Source organism: Silene latifolia, chromosome 9, assembly GCF_048544455.1.
Source record: "Silene latifolia isolate original U9 population chromosome 9, ASM4854445v1, whole genome shotgun sequence".
In the NCBI taxonomy this organism is placed as follows: domain Eukaryota; kingdom Viridiplantae; phylum Streptophyta; class Magnoliopsida; order Caryophyllales; family Caryophyllaceae; genus Silene; species Silene latifolia.
In genome coordinates this window covers 174,526,082-174,546,654 of record NC_133534.1, presented here as the reverse complement: position 1 = coordinate 174,546,654, position 20,573 = coordinate 174,526,082, and the positions used below count along the sequence as shown (strand labels likewise).

Sequence of the window (20,573 nt, the reverse complement as noted above, 5' to 3'; positions counted from 1 at the left end):
AACTTTTAATCTTGACAAGACTATGAGAGCTCCACGTTTGCATGAACCGTGTTTCATGATTGATCATTATAGCCGGAAGGATGATAGGAAGAAGTTGGAACTCCAATGGAAGAAGAAAATTGAAGATGTCCCATTCAAAGAGCAAGTGAATTGTGACAAAGAGAGCTTGCAAAGCTCACCAAAGTCAAGCAATGAAGAAGATGGCCTTATTGGCCAAGAAAAGAAAATGGGAGAGTTGTCTCCATCAATTGAGGACAAAGGTACCATAGCTTGACACAACTTGGAGGTGATTTAACAATTGAGGACAAAGGTACCATAGCTTGACACAACTTGGAGGTGATTTATTGGTATCCTTCTAGGCTTAGTAGTTTGAAGAAACCGTATCTATAGTGGAGTATATACCCTTAGATTACTTCCCTTGTAGATAATTTCCGCCACTTAGATGAGAAAAGTGGCTATTCATTTTTATAGATGCATCCATTACTTGTTTTTGTGTGCTTTAATGCTTGGATGTGTCGCCATTTTGGCAAGCTCCACCTTGCTTTGCAAGAAGGAATCCTACCTCATGGTTGTCTTGTTGTGAGTTGAAGGGGCAGAGTGAGACCCGCTAATTGTCTCACATCGGCTATATTATTAGGTTAGTTTAAATAAGGGTCCTAGTTTTTGTCACCTCTTTACTTGGGACGAGCAAAGGTTCGGTTTGGGGATGTTTTATGTGACTTATATTTGAGCACATTTAGTCCCCGAATTTACCTCGTTCCTATGCTTCTTAGTGAATAATTGGGTCATTTACTATCTTTAGTTTCCCACTTCGCATATTCTTTGAGGATTGTCACTTTTGGTAGGAAAGGAGTGATAGCCTTGCATTTTCATGGCAAATTGGAGCTAAATGGATCGCATCTAATGACCAAGTATCAAAGGGAAGACGATACTAAAAGGCCTATGTAGATAATAAAGTAGATTGGGCAATGACGAAAGGATCCTTGCATCCCCGGATTGATCCTCACGGATTATAAAGGAAGAAAAGAAGAGAAGTTGTTTGCCAGGGAATCCGAGCGGATCACAGACGATCCGAGCATCTCCCTTCACCACCATCCAAGCGTCCCGTGCTGAAGACGCTCGTCCTGAAGCAAGAAGATCCGAGCGTCTCCCCTGAAAATCCGCTCGGATCACACTCCAGAGAGCCCGTGCCTATTCTCAAGACGCTCGTCCCGTGCCAAGACTAGCAAAACGGAAATGCTCATTTCCTTGGAGAGGAGCATTTCCTCAACTTTTCTTAAGGGTTTTAATAGTCATTTAAGCCCTTAGTAACCCTAATTTATGTACCTAATCTTTAGTATAAATACCCCATTGTACTACTTAGATTAGCATGCTCTCTTGACACTTAGCTTAGACCAAGTCTTTAGATTAGATTAGGAGTAGATTAGAATATATTATCCTTTAATCTTTCCACAAAATTACACATTAATCTTTCCTTAATTATTGTTCATGTTTATTATTGAGTAATTAAAGTTTATTATTGGGTAATTGAAGATTATTGGGTTATTATTGGAGAATTGACAACTCTTCATCAATCAATCAAGTTTTCTTCTATTATTCTTTGCTTTATTATTTGGAATCATCTTCATAGGTATAATTCTCTTTACCCTTGTTTTAATTATTGTTAATCACTTTCATTTATTCATCATGTTTTGCTTTATTAGTTTGATTGACAACCTTATTAACATGTTGAACTTGATAATAAGTGAGTAGTCTCTTAACTAGGGTTGATGGGGAATTAGGGGAAACAAATATGGGGAATGATTCATGCTTAATCTAATATGTTTTAATAAATTGCTTGTTTGTTGTGATTTTAACTTATGCACATGTTATGTTTGATGAAATGCGAGCCTATGAATCCTTGCATTTTTTACCCATCACTTATTTCTTCAATGAGGCTTGTAAGCATATAAACCAACTCGAGCCTCATTAGACCATGCATAGAGTTAGATAGGAAGGATTAAGTCGACTTGTAGGTGTTGTACAATCTAATCGATTCGGCTCCGGGACCCAAACCTTCTTAGGGATTGTAAGATTATACACCAACTCGATCCCATCACAACAATAAGTGCTTGCTATATAATTGAGAACATGTTTGTATGATCAACTCCCATGAATCCCCTATGAACCCATGATATCCTAGCACTTTTAGTAATTTGTTTACATCTTTCCTTTTGTTGCTTGTTTACTTTCCATTGCTTTTATTAGATTAGAATCATCAACCCATTACAATTGTGACAACCCTTAGCACAACTATAATTAGATTGAATAATTTGAATACCCTCGTCCTATGGGTTCGACCCCGACTTGCTTGCTATGCTAATAGTTGGGTATAAATGTGTTTGAAGGCGTACAACGACACGCTCATCACCAATACACAATGGATTTATATATACACACTCGTACATAAAGCATGAGAAAACTATTGAGATATCGCTAATGAAACAACATAACTGGCCCACATATTTCTCATCTGGTTGATATCCTCTGGCGAATATTCCGAGGCTTTGTTGAGTATTTGTGGAAACTACAATTCAAAATATACATAATCAAAATAGATATAATACATGGAAGTATACATACTTAAACTCAATTTACGTCTGAAATAGTTTTTAAATCACACTAACCCGTATCGGAATGGTAGATAGTTTTCTGTTGATAACCTCCCACATGGACTGGCAAACGTAAAAGGCGCATTGTTTGTCGTCTGGTGCTTTAGGAGACTATTATATAAATCACACAAATCAGCTGAATTAGATAATCAACCTCTCGCATAAACATTAATTAAATGATACGAGTAATTATTAAGAATACACTTACTAATGACGTGATAAAATTGGGAACAACGTCACTTTCATATTTTCCAAGTGGACATAATCTTTTTTTTTTTTGCTTCAAAAACACTAAATCATAAATATACACACATGCCATTATTATTTGCATATATATATATATATGTCTCAAGTCATACAATAACAAATGACATTATTGAAGGTTGTAAACTTACTCAGTTATCATCCTTACACAACTGTCAGAGGGTTTGTCTTCGCGAGAGTTAATCCAGTACACTGTTTTTGTTTCCACTTGGATTGCAAGTAGCACCCAAAGCTTCTTATTCAATTTGGGACATTGAACTGTTAGTTCATTTAAACGCATTTAAGCATGTTAATAATAAATTTATAGAACCATGATTCATTACAATAATCACGTACTATACATACATATTCTCATTGTAGGGGGCAAGCCATAGTTTTTTGGTCGACATCAACCGATGAGCGATAATATTGATTTGTTCTTCGTATGAAATTCTGTGCACAGAGAATGCCTTAGGACTCAAGAATCCGTAGGCGTGAATTCGGAACTTCCACTCAGCAAAATGTTATTGTAATTGATAATTTTAACAAACATCATTATTCGTAAATGGAAATGACTAAATAGTTTTATTAATAAAACTTACTTCATCCAAATCAAAATGTGAACAACATCTAAATTGTCAAGGTCGACAAATTCCATCTGTTGTTTCGGGTCCAGTATGGCTATATCAGCTGCGCCCATAATTTTCTCTTCAATGTTAATCATGACTACATCCCCTCTAGGTGACTTCTTTACAGCCAGGTTATGCAAAGCCATCAGCGAAGCAGTTTTCATTTTTTTCTTATATTCACACGATTCATAATAAGAATCATAAGCAGGCTTGACTACAACAACTTCCGTTGACGTAGTAGTAATTGCTTTAGCTGCTGCCATGGCTTTGCTTAACTTTTGTAAATGTAAAGATTAAAGTACTTACGATGTGTTAATATTCGTACCCTAATATATTTAAAGAACAAGTAATAATTAACGTCTGCGTATAGGTACCTCGGGGATGACAACATTGATGAGGTTGTTAGGCCATTGCACATAAGAGCTCAGGCCTTCTTTCAAATAAGTGATCTCCTCATTAGGAAATGGTACTTTTACTTCTCCATACTCGTCTTTATATAATTATGACACTTCCACTTTACTGCAATTGTGACGAAGGGGTATACCATGAACCTTAACTTGTTGAAGCCGGTCGTAAGCGAACACGTATCCCCTAGCAACAACAACTTTCTGTTTCCCCTGTAAATAGAACAGATGACAAGACACCTTACAATCGCCCTTCACGACAGCTTTAATCAATTAGTACACATACATTCACTACCTTTAATAAATTTTATAAGTAAAAACTCTGTACTGAGATGAATAATTATAAACTAGCAGCTATTACCTTTTTCGTGTAGAGAAGAACGTCTGATCATCAACTACCTCAATCTCTTCCTATGTCACGGCCTTCCTGGCTTCCTCTTCCTCTTCAACTGCCTGATATCGATCCTCGGCTCCCACCCGAGTCTCCTTTGCCATTTCCTTCTCCTTTGCCATGTCATCCTCGGCTTCCTTCTGTACATTAACACTTATCCATATAACACGTACTGATTTTCTAAATCATATAACACATTGTATATATATAAGACATAAGTATTATTACCTCTTTTTCCTCCTCCTCCTCCTCCTCCTCCTTCTCATTTGCTTCCTTTATGACTTCTTAAACCATATCCAACTCTTTTTCTGATGGCTTTTCCCCAGTTTCCAACATTCTCATCATCAACCTGGCTATTTTATGTAGCCCTGTAGTAGAAATTAATGTCAGCATATATAGTTATAAATTACGTTGGTTCAAATACAGTATTTATAGATTACCTTCTTGGAATCATCACCACCTCGAGTAGTTTTCCCAAAATACTTAGTGATACTAACATGCGTCGATACCTCTCTCACACGACCTGGATGCTCTTCTTTGCCGATTGCCCTAGCAAGAATGTCATCACGTCCTTCAGGCTTCCATTTTCCTTCTTGTACCTCCTTCTCACAGATCCTCTACATACACATAAAACCATTAAGCAACACACAATTATATAACTCCGACTACCAGTGGTAGGAGTGACATATTTATTCAAACTTACAATTTTCTCTTTGATGTCCTTATCATATTCTGTTTCCGTCTTTCCATTCTTAGGAGTGTGACCTTTCACCCAAGCGTCGTGACGACTGAATTTTTCAAGCTTTGCCTACAATTCATTCATCACATTGATATCCTCTCAAAATATGTATGATTACTATGAACATATATAACATCCGACTAAAACATTTTATAGGCTAATACTATAAGAATTATGTACTTACAAGTTTCTTCTTAATCAATCTATAACCACCTCGGGAGCCGTAAAAGATGCTCTTTTTCTTTGAAATGTTCGCCTTTTTTCTCTCACTCATAGCCTTCATCAAATAAATTGTATCAAGAAACGTAAGCATGACCAAATACTAAACTACGTATACTTCTTTACTTATTATTATTAAGTTACCTTAAACTTGTCAGACTGCCTATAAGTGATATAGCTATCCGAATGGTCTTGACTGACATACGGATACTTCTTTGTTGGTGGGTTCTTGTTCATCTCCTCGGTTTTCTTGTTGAACAAGTGCTTCTCAGCAATCTTTAACTTCCAAGAACTGAGGGCTTCCCCTGTCTTTGTTTTTAGGTACTTATCATACTTTTCGGGGACAACGTAAGCTAACTGCATATATGTTGAGCATAGTTGGTACAAGTGTTTCGGCTAATAAACATATCAAGTAGTAACTTAATTTCAGCAAAAACATTTATTATTGTATATACATACCTTTATTCTGTTTATTAGCATGGTGTTCCGTATTTTACTCAGTTTACTGATATGCGGCTTACCGAGAGGCACATACTGTCTTACACAACAACCAATCCAACTCGCAAAATACCCGGCATACTCACCATATGGCAGCCCCGTATCTTTATCCCATTGTAAAGGATTAGGTATCTTTGAATTTATTGCTTCTAGGGAAACCCTGTGGCGCATTCGACCCGCAGTGTGTTGCAAATTATTCTCATCACCTGAGTCATCGCCTGACGCATTTCCATCGTTTCTTTTCCGCTTTTGGACCATATCTAAAGCAGAAATTAATAAACAAATAATAACAATGCATACTTATAAAAACAAACAAATCTACCGAGAGGAGGGTTTATTACTTCTTTAAAGAAGAGAATCCAGATTGATCTGGCGGCGGCAATGGCGATGATGACGATGACTGCGACGGCGATGGGGTAGGCTGGTGGTTGAGGGGAAGCTCAATGTTTGAGAATATTATGTGGGGGAGGGGAAGCTCAGAGTATATATGTGTGAATAATACAACACTTGCAAGACCTTGTTTATTGGAAAGTAATAAACACGGTATAAGAAAAACCGTTATATTTTGTTTCCAAACAGACTACGGTTTTGTTTGAAACCTTATTGATTCGTACTATCTACAATGGGTTAGAAATAACCGTTGTCTGTAATATTTTCACGTTGTTTGATTTTCCCGCCAAGAAATAAAGCATCATTTTTATATACATAACAACGGTCTGAACCGTTATAGCTGTATACGTCCTTAACAACGGTTTGGGTATAACCGTTTTATTTTATATTTCATTGTGTTTGATTTTACCGCCAAGAAATAAAGCATCATTTGGTATATGCCAGCTAATTACAATATGTTTCTTAGAAAATCTTGCTTATTTCCATTAAGTTAAAGGATTACAAGTTTACACATAAAGAGTACAAACTACCACCATACATAATAAACTAGGTAAATAACAATTAGAAGAAGAAATTTGACAATTAACTTAAGCCATGCCTCATTATTTTTGAGTTTTATGATATCCATGGTTAACTTCTTGCATTCTTCTTTTGCCTTCAATATTTCACTGTCATTTCCCCGCTTCGATTCTTCAAATTGATATAGTATACTTCTCACTTGAGTAATCTCGATATCCATGCTCTTTTTCTCATTCACTAACCTGTTTATAACCTTCCTCTGCCACTCAGTCATTGGTTCATTAACCCACTTGAAGTAATTGCATCCACGCATTTTAGTCTCGGGATTATAGAATTTGCAAGTAAGAAACTTTTTTCCCGGATTTTGCAAAGTCCAAGAAGTCCGCAATGCTGCCAGAACTGAGCAATTACATGTCCCTGTTGAAATAGAGGAAGAAGAAGAAGAGCTACCACTTAACATAACTTGAGAGAGAGAGAGAGAGAGAGAGAGAGAGAGAGAGAGATAGAGAGAGAGAGAGAGAGAGAGAAAGAAAGAAAGAAATGAAGAAATAAAGAAAGAAAGAAGGTTATTTAAAATAATGTTATTCAACAATTGCATAATTTATCACGGTTCTTATAAGAACCGTTGTAATTATCTTATTAATATCTTCCAATTTCCATTTATTTTTAGAGGTGTTTGTGATCTAACACAGTTTTTATGCACTACCGTAGTCATTATATTATATGTTATTGTTTCATTCATTTGTCTGTTCGCAAGTTATTTAAAATATATGTTAATAAGCATTTGCATGTAATAAAGAGTAGAATAATATATTAAAACGAGCATATTATACAATGGCGTAAAAAAAAAACAGTACAACAAGGGGAAAAAAAGGAAACACAATAAAAAATAAAAAAACCACAAAAACAAACAGCTAACTAATTAGTATATTAATCAAACACCCTAACAGAAGTTTGACTAGGAGGTGGGTACTGAGGATAACCATGATTATAAATCAAGCGTACTACATCGGCATCAAGATGGGGATCAAAATGAGGCAATTCTTCGTCTTCCCATGATTTCGGTACATTAATAAAATTGTACGGAATGAGCCTTCTCATCAGATGAGCGTCCTCAACGATGGCATCCCATAAGTGAGGCCCAGCGTGAACATAACGATCCTTAGGGTCGTCGCTATAATAGTTACTTTTGCCCCTTTGATGGTCATGTGATGCATACCTTGCAGCGAGTTGTTTTGCTTGGCGAAAATCGTCAAGACCATACCCTCGAAACACGATCAGAGCATATCCAAGAAACCCACGACAAGAAATCCAAGCTGGGTAGATTGCCCTAACATTTGAAAACCCATTCTCAATGAGGATGTCCCTCAATGAGTTAAGAGACTTAGAAGCTGGATTCCCAGCAGCATCGCGTATGACTGGGAGATTGTGAATTATGCACGTAATCAGGTTGATATAGCGGGTTACCAATTGCTGAGGAGGTGTGATTGCGGATGATGAAGACGACGACATTCTTTTAATTATGATATGTATGTATATGTAGATTATTTAAAAAGTGAAGTAGAAAGGTTAGTAATAATAAAGTGATTCTTATTGTTACTGGAAATGTGATGCTATTTATAGTATAATAAAGCTATAATTAATTGGATTAATTTCATCCATATGTTACATTCAAACTTGTATTAATTATGCATGCATGCATGCATGAGGTGAATAATGGTCAAACAAACAATAATAATAGGGCATGCATTGGTAAAACCACAAACTTTTCAGTTTTCACAGTGGATCTATATTAACAACGTTTATAAGAAAAACCGTTGTTTATTGGTGTAATATGACAACGGATTTACAATAATCGTTGTTGATATATGAAATATGATAACGGCTTAACAAAGAACCATTATCTTTTTGTGTTATATATACGGTCAAACAATCAATACTGCAACTTTAAATCAGAAAAAGTAAAAATTATAGGGCATGCCTTAGTCAAATCACAAACACTAGAAAATCACAGATAATTAAACAATTTTTTTAAAAACGGATTCTGTCCAACCGTTGTTGATATGTGTAATATGATAACGGCTTAACAAAGAACCGTTATCATTTTATGTTATACATATGGTCAAACACGCAATATTGCAACTTTGAATCAGAAAAAGTAAAAATTACAAGGCATGCATTGGTCTTGTTAAGTAATTGGACCGTTGTGTTTTTACTAATTGGACAACGATTTTTTGATAACCGTTGTAAGTTAATATGTTTAACACGGTAGAGTTGACCGATTCTTATTTAACTTGTACCGTTTTCACTTTCCAATTCTTAACTTGTTAAGTTTTCAATTCTTATCTTATTATTATACCGGTTCTAATTCTTATTATCTTATTATACCGTTTCCAATACAACCCAAACTCATTATAAGTAGAATTATAATTTTCACAATCTTAACTTGTACCGTTTGCACTTTCCAATTCTTAACTTGTTAAGTCCTCCATTAATTTTCCACATCGATTATGTCATCAAGTTCATCAACTTATAGTGGTTCATATTATTCATCCGGTGATGATGATGATGAAGCATCATATGTACCTCTTGTAGGACTCCCAAGTAGATTTATGTACGCTAAACCCTTTACGTGCATCATTCACAATCTCCCGTATATAGAGGACAGCCATGGAAAGGCTATACTCTCGTATAGCCTTGACTGGTTAATAGGTTTGATTCGGTTAGCCGGATTGAATTTGGTTCAAACTATCTACCCGAACAATGATGCGCATCATGGCTTCGGACGGTGCGCCCTCATCGAGTTTGGCGGGGGTGAGGAGCGGGAATGCTTTCGTCAGGCTCGCAAACTTGAGCGGGCATTTTATAACAACGACTCTTCGAGACTCTGGTTTGATCAGGATGAACAGCGGGTAGGCCCATATTTATGGGTTGCGAATGAATCTGACCGTCTCCTACTACTTCCGATTCTGCACCGCCAAGGTCGCATTGCCGAGCAGGGACAGTGCTGTTGCAATGGGAAAAGGACTGTGTGAATTGGGCTGAAGGTGAAAGAGACATATATGGTGATATTGTCTCTGAATTCCAGAGGATGGGGTAACAAAAAATATACTCCCTCCATTCAACTCCACACTACACATTTACTTTTTCACGTTTGTCAACGCTTGTTTTACGCGATTTGTTTTCTTTAGCTTGCTATTTTAATGTACTCCTAAAAACCTAAGTCATTATAATAAAAAGTTTGATATTTTTCTGGTGATATTGTCTCTGAATTCCAGAGGATGGGGTAACAAAAAACGTAACAAAAAACATAAATAATTAAACTTTAATTCAAACCACCACCATAATCCAAATACAACTTACAATGCCAGATAATAATTAAAGACTTAATTATTAGAATCTGATGAAGTATTAGGATACTCATTATGAATTTCGGTATAAAGCAAGTCTTAGATCGGCCCTTCATTATCACTGAGAAGCGCATGTGGAATGGCCTCTCTCTCCCATGATATAGGCACGGTGGCAAGAATGTGATGCTTCCTGCAATGTTTCAGCAGATGATGATCAAGATGGGTCGCAACCCATAGATAAGGGCCTTGTTGTTTATCATCCGAATAGAAGTCCTCTTTCCCCGCAACTTCCCCCGCAAATCTAGCCCCTAATTTTCTTGCCCGACAAAAACTATCATGGCAGTTGGCTTCAGCAAATACGATAACAGCAAAGCCTACAAAACCTTGCTGGTTTGTAGACACAGGGTACACTTTTTTATCCGCGGTGAAACCGGAGTTAAGAAGCATTTGGGTCAACCACCCAAAATTAGGGTTTAAACCATTTCCATTCAACCCATAATGAACCGGGAGATTATGGAGAATGCAAGTAAAAGGCTATGCGTAACGAGAATATGATTGTAGCTCCGATACACCAGCCATATTTTTTTTAGAGAGAAATTTAGAAAGAAATTAGAGAGTAAATGTTTGATAATTTAGAATTTGACCTAAAAGATTATGAAGACATATTTTTAGAATTATTTTGGTCAAATTGAATATTATTGATCAAATTGAATATTTATTAAAGTTCAGTTTTGAATGCAGTAATCAAATTGAAAAATCTAATCAAATACTGACAACGGTTGAATTGAAAAAACCATTATCTCGTAATAGAAAATAATAACGGCTACAAAAAATCTGTGGCTATAACATAACAACGGGTAACAAGAACCGTTTCTGGTGTTAATTTAGTAACGGTTTTCGAAATGCCGATATCTTAAACTGGTAATGGTTTTCTAACAACCGTTGATAAGTGTGATTCTATAACGAGTTTTTGGAAACCGTTAAAAGTTTTTTACAATGGTTTGTTAAGCAGCCGTTGTCAAATTATAATAACAACGGTTTTCGAGGGAAACCGTTATTCCTATTAGCGCGGTCTAGGTTTCCGCCAATATTTGAAAAACGGTAATCTAAGTCTCGTTATTAAATGCATTAAACCGTTGTGATACGCTCCTTATTGATTGCCAGATTTGGCGTAGTTGTGGGCCGGCTGCTGGCCTGCCGGCAGAGAACTCTTCTTCAGTATTCCTCCTTTCTTCTTACCAGGTTGTGTTCCCTGCCGGTGGACCAGCTCCCGGCCTGCCGGTAGAGAACACTGCTTTAGCATTTCACCTTTCTTCGCCTCATGCTTAATCATCGTACCGCCTCTCTTGCCCCGATTCCTCTATAACCGCCCCAAATCCTGTAAGAGGGGTACAAAATCATATACGCGGGTATCGGGCACAAAATACAAGGTAAGGCGCACAAAACCGACTCGATAGGAGTCAGAATGCATGAAAGAAGAAGGGAAATTTGATGCAAATAAATCATATATCATGGCACTATGAGACAATCAAGCCATGTTTCAAATACAAAATCTAAATTCAGTTACACATGAAATCTCAAAGACAATTTGGTCCACTTTTAAAACGGAAATTTCGATGTAAACTATGTTATTACAGTGATACTCATAAGCATTATTGCCTTAAAACACCTTAAGCCAAGTTCAAGATAAAAGAAGGAATCAGAATTTGGTCAAGATTTTAAGGCGAAATTACCAACTTAGGACAATACATGGTATTACTAATGGAAATTGAAGTACTATTACTCAATTAATTCAAGAGAACTTTAAAACAAAATTTTCAAATTTCGAGACCATGCCTAACATCATTAAACAACATTTAAATCTTTACGACATAATTAGATAAAAAAAATGGAGTATAAAAATCGAATTTGTCGGTACAACTAACATACATGCCAAAACTTGAAGCTATTTGTAAAGCAAAATTGCTAGTTTCATGTAACACAACGCAACGTCAATAAGAACTAAATAACAGGAAATAATTGGATCATGTTTTGAGCGCAAAGATTAAAATCATTCATTTTAAAATGAAATTTTAAAATATTTTGGGTAACATCTTAAGACGGAATTTTGATTCACGATAATACATGCCGTTACCAACAAAGAAAATCAAAACTTAAGCACGATAAGATTCTTAAGCTTCATTAATCGACTAAACTATGTCTTTAAACACGAAATCAAAAATCACGCATGAAAAATAAACTTTCAAAATTTTCGGGACAAAATTTTCAAGACCAAATTTCAAATGCATAACAAGAGTTAGCAATAACAACCAAATTTAGTCCTTGTCAAACAATTAATCGTGCAACAAACACCAAATCAAATTATTGACTCGGGAATACATATTTTTAAGTTCATATATAAAAAAAAAAATTGGGCAAAATTCAACATGAAACTTTTATATTTGACATCATAAATGATATAAAAGATGACTAATGTCATGAATTAAACAAAACATGGGATTAATTGACAAAATTTGAAGAGAATAGTGTGGATTTAAACGAAATCAAATTGGGACGACTGAAGAGCAATGAGAAATCACTCACATTATTTAATTAACAAGAATCAAGAGAATAAAATGAAGTAGAAAGTTTAAGGCCAAGCAACAAACATTAATGGTATATTCAAATTTTATATTACTCCTCACAAGTGTACGAGGTCGTCGTGTGTATGTGAGGGTCGAACCCAAAGGACGGTTATTATGGTTCTAGGATTGTTTGTCTAGACACTAGTTAGGTCAAATCAAGAAAGTGAGTTGGTTTAAAACTAACTAAAGGAATTAAGAATAAAGCAATAGAAAGTCGAGTGATTACTTAAAACGATGAAAGACAATAATTAAGAAAACTAGGATGTTCGGATTCACTTATATAGATAAAGAAGGAAATACACATAGATCAACAAAATCCAAGAGTGAATGTAAAGGAAAGACCCAATCTCTCGATGTGAGGCTAACCCTAGCTAGGTTAAGATCGATTAAGTCCTCACTTAATTAACCCACCCACAATTTTATCATGTAATTCCTTAATACTAGTTAAGCTCTCACCCAACAAGTAGAAAAGATAGTGCAACTACTTAAATTCTCATTCAAGCAATCTCACAGACACCTTATGTGCATGATAAAACCAACAAGCATATACTCAAGGATTATAATCTCTCTATGTCATAATCCACTCTTATAGCTCTATATAAGATCCCCCTCCATCCTAGTAGAGCACTACTCACACATGGTGACAACAAACAACCCAAAAGATGGAAACTTTGACATATAACAAGTAAAGGAAAGCACGTTTTAAAGATAAATTAATTAAGCAAACTTGAATATGTAAACAATTGAAAGATAAACGAACTAGGAGAGGAATTATACCAATTAAGAGACAAAGTTGCAATCTTGGATTAAATGGAAGAAGAATCTTCACCAATCATAAAATTACAACCCAATATCAAATGTAAACAATTGAGATTGACTAATTCTAAGCTAAATTACTAAGTAATTAATGTTTGATTAAGGAAAGATTAAAGCTTGCTTAAGAGTGTTTGCATAAAAAGGGAAATAAATTCAGATCTAGGGTTATGTGTACAAATGATTAAGGGAGGGGGTATTTATAGTTTACAAGGAACTTAGGTTGAAAATTACAAAGGAAGTCAAAAATGCGAAGGGCACATCCCAGCCGGTGGGTCGGCCGCCGGTAGGCTACCCGTGAAAGAGTTAGTGTGCCCATATGTCCGGAATATTGTATAACTGATTAGTTCTATGTGGCTACAATGTTCTGCTGGGAGCCGCTTGTAGTATGAGTCCTAAATGAGTTAGGATTCGGGTAGTCTTAGTCGGTCCTACAGGGTCACACACTAGATGAGCTTTGGCAATATTATAATTAATATAGATTAATTATAAAGGTAATAAGAATAATTAAAGATTATTCTATTAAACTTTCCTAATCCTAGATGGTCTAGGGTTCTCTTGAACTCCCTATATATAGAGTGTAACACCCCTAATTTCCGTAATATAATTCTTTAATTTTATTTTCCCGTATATCATATTTTATTTTCCGGGAAAATATCCGTCTCTTATCTTTTGGGCTTGTTGGGCTCAAAAACGGTGAAGACCCGCTCCTTCCTTGGGTCTCACGTGATTTTGGTGTAGATGGGTAAGTTTTGGGCTTAAGCTTGAAATAAACCCATGAGCTTCTCTATATATATATGAAGAGAAACCAAACCCTTGCTTTTCTTTTCTCATAATTCTCAAAACCCTAAACCTAATTTCTCTCCTCTCTTCCTCCCTTGTGCCGCGCGTCCCTCGCCTAGGGTTTCATGCCGTTCTTCCTTTCTTCTTCTTCGTTCTTCATCATCTTTCGTGCTTAGATCGATCCTACTTCTTGGATTTATCTATCTTCTTCGTAAGTTTTATGTTTTGCATAGTTTTATAGTTTTATAGTTTATATATATATATATATATATATATATATATATATATATATATATATATATATATTTATATATATATATATAGGGGCGGGATCCGTGCGAACTAACTTACGGTACGAACCAACCCATTATACACTGTTATCTTCTTCTTACGCGCTTCTATCTTCTTCGACAAAACAACAAACAGCTTCCATGGTTCTCTTCTTCAACCTCTCGCGATTCTCTTCTTTGTAAACTAGTTTCTACCATCACTATCCTCTACGAAACAAGCTTCTAGATTTACAACATTCAGCTCATCATTAATTCATCAAACAAGGTTAGCTTCAATTACTGTTATTTTTTCATAAAATAATTTAATCGGAAATTTTACATTTAATTGATTTGGTATTTTAGATCAATGCACATATATGGATTGTAGAGTAGTTTATGAAGTTAATTTTATGAAGAAATTTCAAATTGTTTGATAAATTAGGGTTTGTAATAACCGAAAAATTCAAATCGTTTTTTTAGGGTTTCAATTGGGTTAAATTCTTTAAAGATGGTAAATGATCTCAACCAATTGTTCTTCAACTTGTGTACAAATTCTTCATTTTGTTGTGCGATTAACATTTTAATTGCAGATTATTAGATGCACTTACTAAGATACTATTGTGATTTTAATTGCAGATGTTTGTACTCAAGAACATGCCTCAATAACTGAAACCGTAAATGATGAAGATGATTCCCAAATGGTAGATGGTACGAATTCTTTCACTCTTTTTGCATTGATTCTGCATTTTATATTAAAAAGAGATGTCTGCAAATTTGGTTCATAAAATGCGAAAAAGAGATCTTCTTTTTTGTTTGGTTGTGTGTAAGAACTGGGTTCATGATAAGTTTGTTATCGACGTGATACCAAAGAACTAGTGTATGATTTTGAGACTGTTTTCGTCGGTTACTTTGGTGATGGGTAGCATTATCGAGAAAAATGTTGATCCTAGCTTCATTGAGTGAGATGATGTTGACAATATTGGAATTTCTTATGAAGCTGAATGATGCGTTTGTTGGATACATTTTCCTGTTTGATGGAATTCTCTGATGTAATTGCAAGCTTTGTGTCGAAGTCTCATTTATCTGTCTTTCAACGGCGTAGTAGATTAGTTTGTTATTTGATTTGGTTCATAAAGTTACGAATTCTTTCACTCTTTTTGCTCTTTTTGTATGACACTGCTTGTTTGCTGTCAGATCGAATTTTCTCCCTAAGTGTCTTGGGCACATATACTCTCATCTCTGTACATTGCGAACATTTCATATTATTCGATCAATTTATTGCCTCCTGACTTGGATATTCCTTCATATGCTAATTCATAGAATCCGACTATCCGTCCTTTTGTCTCTTTTTAACTAAGGTATATGCATAGATAATGCTGTACTTTTGCGGGGCGATACCGCTTTGTAACAAAGCGACAACTTTTTTTTAGATTTCTTAGTAATTATTATAACCATTATTAGTCCTTGTCTTCCTCTATCTTTACATTTTCATGCCACGCAAACCGGCAACTTTTTCACAATTCCTTGAGTGAAATGCAATGTTTTTGGATTGACTATTAGCAGTTACAATTAAATCTAGGATGGAGCCGATAGTTAAATTCCATAAAGGAAACTGGTCTGCTCTTTTGTGTATTATGACTTTAGAGATTGAGTTGCGTTGTTCATGATAAATGTATCACTTTCAACGACTCATATATGTTTCATAACTAGCTTTTCCACTCTATTTTAGACTATCTTGGGGGACTACTGTATCATTTAATTTACAGTCGTTACTTGTTCAATTAATTGTTCTTCAACTGGTTCCATTATTCTCATTTTCGGTGGACAAATTGTTCCATTGCCTAAGATGCCAGCTTTTGAGTTCTTAATTTACAGTCGTTACTTAACGTACCTGGGTAATTTAGACGAAACGTACCCACAATATATGTAAAACGAACCCAAGACTATTTCGAGAAGTAAGTAGTATGTAAAAGGGTTTTGGAGATATTGGCTCTTTTTGGCTTTAGGTTAGAAGTATCTGCTTATGTTAGAAGTGTGTTTTGGAAGTTGAAATTGATGTAAAAATTTCTGGAATATTGTTTTCTAATGAATATTAATCGTAGTAATTTGATTTCTCTTGTTCTTTGAGTTCTTTGCAATTTTTTTGGGATTTTGAATTCGAGTTCTTAAATGGCATGTGTATCCTCTGTTTTCCATTTCATTAGTATCCATTCGATTTCGTTTGGTATCCGATTTCAGTTTAGTATGATTGAATACCCCTGATTGTCCAGATCAATTATTAGTGAAATGCCATTCGTTGTTTCTGCAGCTATAGTTGGTGATACTAATGACATGGATATTTCAACAAATCCAGAAGAAGATATATTATTACTTACTAATTGTCCAGATCAATTATTAGTGAATGATGTGCCATTAGTGAATGATGTGCCAGGTAAATCATTTAGTTTTATTTATTGCATTTTGTTAGTGTGAAGCAAGACGGCAGTTTATAAGTAATTGTTGTTAATTTGAGTCTTCCAGATAGCCCGGAAGTTGTTGCTACTAGTGAGATTCACGGAGTGCCTCATTGTTCAGAAGAGCTTAAACCATTTGTTGGAATGAAATTTGAGAATTTGGAGCATGGGTTGGATTTCTACAAAGCATATGCCAAAGCTTGTGGCTTTATTCCGAGATTGGATTCAAGTAAAATCATTCAAGGAGTTACTACACATAAGAGCTGTGTGTGTAACAAAGAAGGTAATAGGCAGCATGGTGGGCAAAAAAGGAGGAGGGCAATAACAAGAGTTGGGTGTACTGCCAAGATTAAGTTTAAGAGACTTCCTGCTGGTGAGTATGAGGTGTATGAATTTATCGAGGTGCACTCACATGCAATGGTAACTCCAGCCACAATAATTCACTTAAAGTCATTTAGGAAGCTCAACCTTGTGCATAAGAAAATGATAATGGATAACTCACGTGTTAACCAGGGGCCTGTGAAGACATTTCGAATGTTTAAAGAGTACGTTAGGGGATATAAAAACGTAGGGGCTTCCTTAGAAGATTTTAAGAATTTTTCAAGGGATGTAAAGAAATACATCAAAGAATATGATGCGGAAATGCTGATAGAGGGCTTCATGCAAAAAAGAGCTAGGTGTCCCTCATTTTACTTTGATTTTGATGTTGATGACGACAAAAGACTCACTAAGGTTTTCTGGGCTGATCCAATTGCAATTAAGAACTATGCACTCTTTGGTGATTCTGTGTCTTTTGACACCACATTCGATTTTAATGAATACCGTATGGTGTTTTGTCCTTTTACGGGGGTTGACAACCATAAAAAATGTGTCACTTTTGCAATTTGGTTTGATAATGCGGGAGAATGAAGAGTCTTTTACCTGGCTTTTTGACAATTTTATGAAGGCAATGGGTGGGTGTTATCCTACTACTCGATTCATCGACCAATGTCCGGGTATTAAAGCCGGGGTTAAAAATGTGTTTTCAGCAACACAACACACAGATTCTCGTATGTGGCATATCATGAAAAAATTGCCTGACAAAGTTGGTTCAACCATTTACAAAGACACAGACTTTCTAAAAGAAATAAGTTCTATTGTTTGGAATGAAGATATTGAGCCAACTGAATTTGAGTCGAGCTGGTGTTCAATTATGGAAAAACATGATTTGTCTGGAAATGAGTGGCTGAAATCCATGTTTGAGGACCGCAAATTATGGATTCCTGCATATTTTCGGGACACTTATATGGGTGGGCTTCTAAGGACAACTTCAAGGTCAGAATCAGAGAATAGTTTTTTCGGCAACTTCACCAACCCCAACCTATCACTTGTTCAGTTTTGGATGCGCTTTCAGTCAGCAATGGATGCTCAACGCTGGAAGCATTCTAAATTAACTGCTGATTCTAAAAACTCCTCTCCTATATTATCAACTCCCCTTTCTATAGAAAAGAAATGTGCTAAATTTTACACACCACCTGTGTTTTATGATTTTCAAGAAGAGTTGAAAGGTGCATGCTACTCTTGTAATGAGGCCAACAAAAGCACGAAAGAAAGAGACGTGGAGCGTTTATTTGTTATGGATCGTGAGAGCAAGAAAGTCTATGAAGTCGATGTCGATGGGAAAACTTTAGTGTGTTCATGCAAGAGGTTCAGAGAGATTTGGGATACTTTGTAGACATTGTGTATGAGTGTTGCATAATAAGGGGTTTGATGAAATACCTTCTGAATATCTATTGCCGAGGTGGAGCAATTATGCAACATTTCGTCCTATCTTTAATGTTGTAGGGACGTCTTTAGAAGCTGATTGTGCGTCAATTGACACAAGACAAAACACTATCAGTGAATTATGGTCAGGGGTGTTCACTGCAGTGTCACTTGTGGAGGATGATGAGGAAAAGGAGAAAGAGTTACTCGAATTGCTTCAGAGTTTCAATGAGAAGTTGTTGATTTCAAGTAGTGGTGGGAAGTCAAAAAGCAAGAAAACTCAAATCGAGACGCTTCTTGGGTCTAAAATCCCTACTAAAGCTCATATTCTTCCTCCAAATCAAGCCAAAAATAAGGGATCTGGTAGAAGGATGACTTCTGAAAAAGAAAAGGCAATGGAGGAGCACGCTAAGCCTCTTAGAAAATGTCGTGCTTGTGGAGAAATGGCACGCCATGATAGTAGAAATTGCCCGAGTCAACTTCCTAACAAGTAATCTCATAATCATAATCAGGTACTTTATTTGCTTGTTTTTTTAAAATTTACATATTAGTGGAAGAGGGCATATATACAAAGTATTAATGATATTTTACATGATTTGATGATGTAGGTATTGTCAATGAAACAGTTGTGGATTGGGATGCGCTAAAGCAATTGTGAGAAGGGTGTAAAATTTACGACTACAATGGATATTGTATTTTGTTGATGTTAGTTATTTGTTGGCGTATGTTTTGACCTCTATTAGTTATGTTTGAATTTGAATTAGTATTCTCATTTTCGGTGGATAAATTGTTCCATTTCCTACGATGCCAGCTTCTGAGTTAGTTTGTCTTGTTTAGGGACCTTGATATTACATTATGTTACTGTCCAAATGTAGGAGGAAGCTTTAATTTGAATGGATATTGTATTTTGTAAATGTTAGCTGTTGGCGTGTGTTGTCACGTCTATTAGTTACGTTTCAATTTGAATCATTATTCTCATTTTCGGTGGATAAATTGTTCCATTGCCTAAGATGCCAGTTTTTGAGTTGTTAATTTAAAGAGATGACAGATTTTATTGATCGTAACAATCCTTCCATGTACTATTGATCGTAATTGACTCTTCAGATAATTTTGTGTTGTATACTTGTATGTTACAGGAATTTGCACTTATGAGTCAAAATTGTGCATGCTTCTTCAGAAATAAGTTCAGTCCTTTTATCTTTTGGGATATATACCTGATTCAGTGTAGTGCTGCTGTGGCTTGGTTCGGCTCATTGGTGTTAAATCACCCACACTAAAATTCGTTGCATTCATATCCCAAATTCCCAATAAACAGTTGAGGGGTTTATCATCAACATAAACAGAGATAATCATCTCCATGCTTTGCTTGTACTTTCGTTTACCTTCTACGTTCTTATGTGAATAAACAGAGACCATTATCATGTCTTGTAAAATATCATTTTCGGTAGATAAATTATCGGGAATGGGTTATTTAGACAAAACGTACCCACAATATATGTAAAACGAACCCAAGACTATTTCAAAACGTACCTAGTACGTAAAAGGGTTTAAACGAGAGGCGGGTATCCTAAAACGGGACGGGAAAGGATTTAGGGTTGGATTAGGCGGACCCGCGTTTCGCGGGTCCGCCTAATCCAACCCTAAATCCTTTCCCTTGTTATCGGGAATGGGTTATTTAGACGAAACGTACCCACAATATATGTAAAACGAACCCAAGACTATTTCGAAACGTACCTAGTACGTAAAAGGGTTTAAACGAGAGGCGGGTATCCTAAAACGGGACGGGAAAGGGTTTAGGGTTGGATTAGGCGGACCGCTAACGCGGGTCCGCCTAATCCAACCCTAAACCCTTTCC

At 35.9% G+C, this 20,573-nt stretch overlaps 1 protein-coding gene across 1 annotated transcript; it reads left to right on the top strand.

The window, feature by feature from the left end:
- The first annotated feature begins 16,808 nt into the window (after positions 1-16,808).
- On the top strand, positions 16,809-19,212 carry LOC141601914 (protein FAR1-RELATED SEQUENCE 5-like). Its single transcript, XM_074422220.1, has 4 exons — positions 16,809-16,953; positions 17,043-17,803; positions 17,922-18,644; positions 18,718-19,212. Exons 1-4 carry the CDS (start codon positions 16,809-16,811, stop codon positions 19,210-19,212), a joined length of 2,124 nt encoding a protein of 707 aa, XP_074278321.1.
- Positions 19,213-20,573: the final 1,361 nt, after the last annotated feature.

Bases quoted from the DNA above. Each gene is read 5' to 3' on its own strand.
- LOC141601914 (XM_074422220.1), top strand. From the start codon at position 16,809: ATGCCATTCGTTGTTTCTGCAGCTATAGTTGGTGATACTAATGACATG. The intron at 17,804-17,921 runs GTGTTTTGTCCT...AATTTTATGAAG, and splicing joins ATTTTAATGAATACCGTATG to GCAATGGGTGGGTGTTATCC. The intron at 18,645-18,717 runs GTGTGTTCATGC...TTGCATAATAAG, and splicing joins ATGTCGATGGGAAAACTTTA to GGGTTTGATGAAATACCTTC.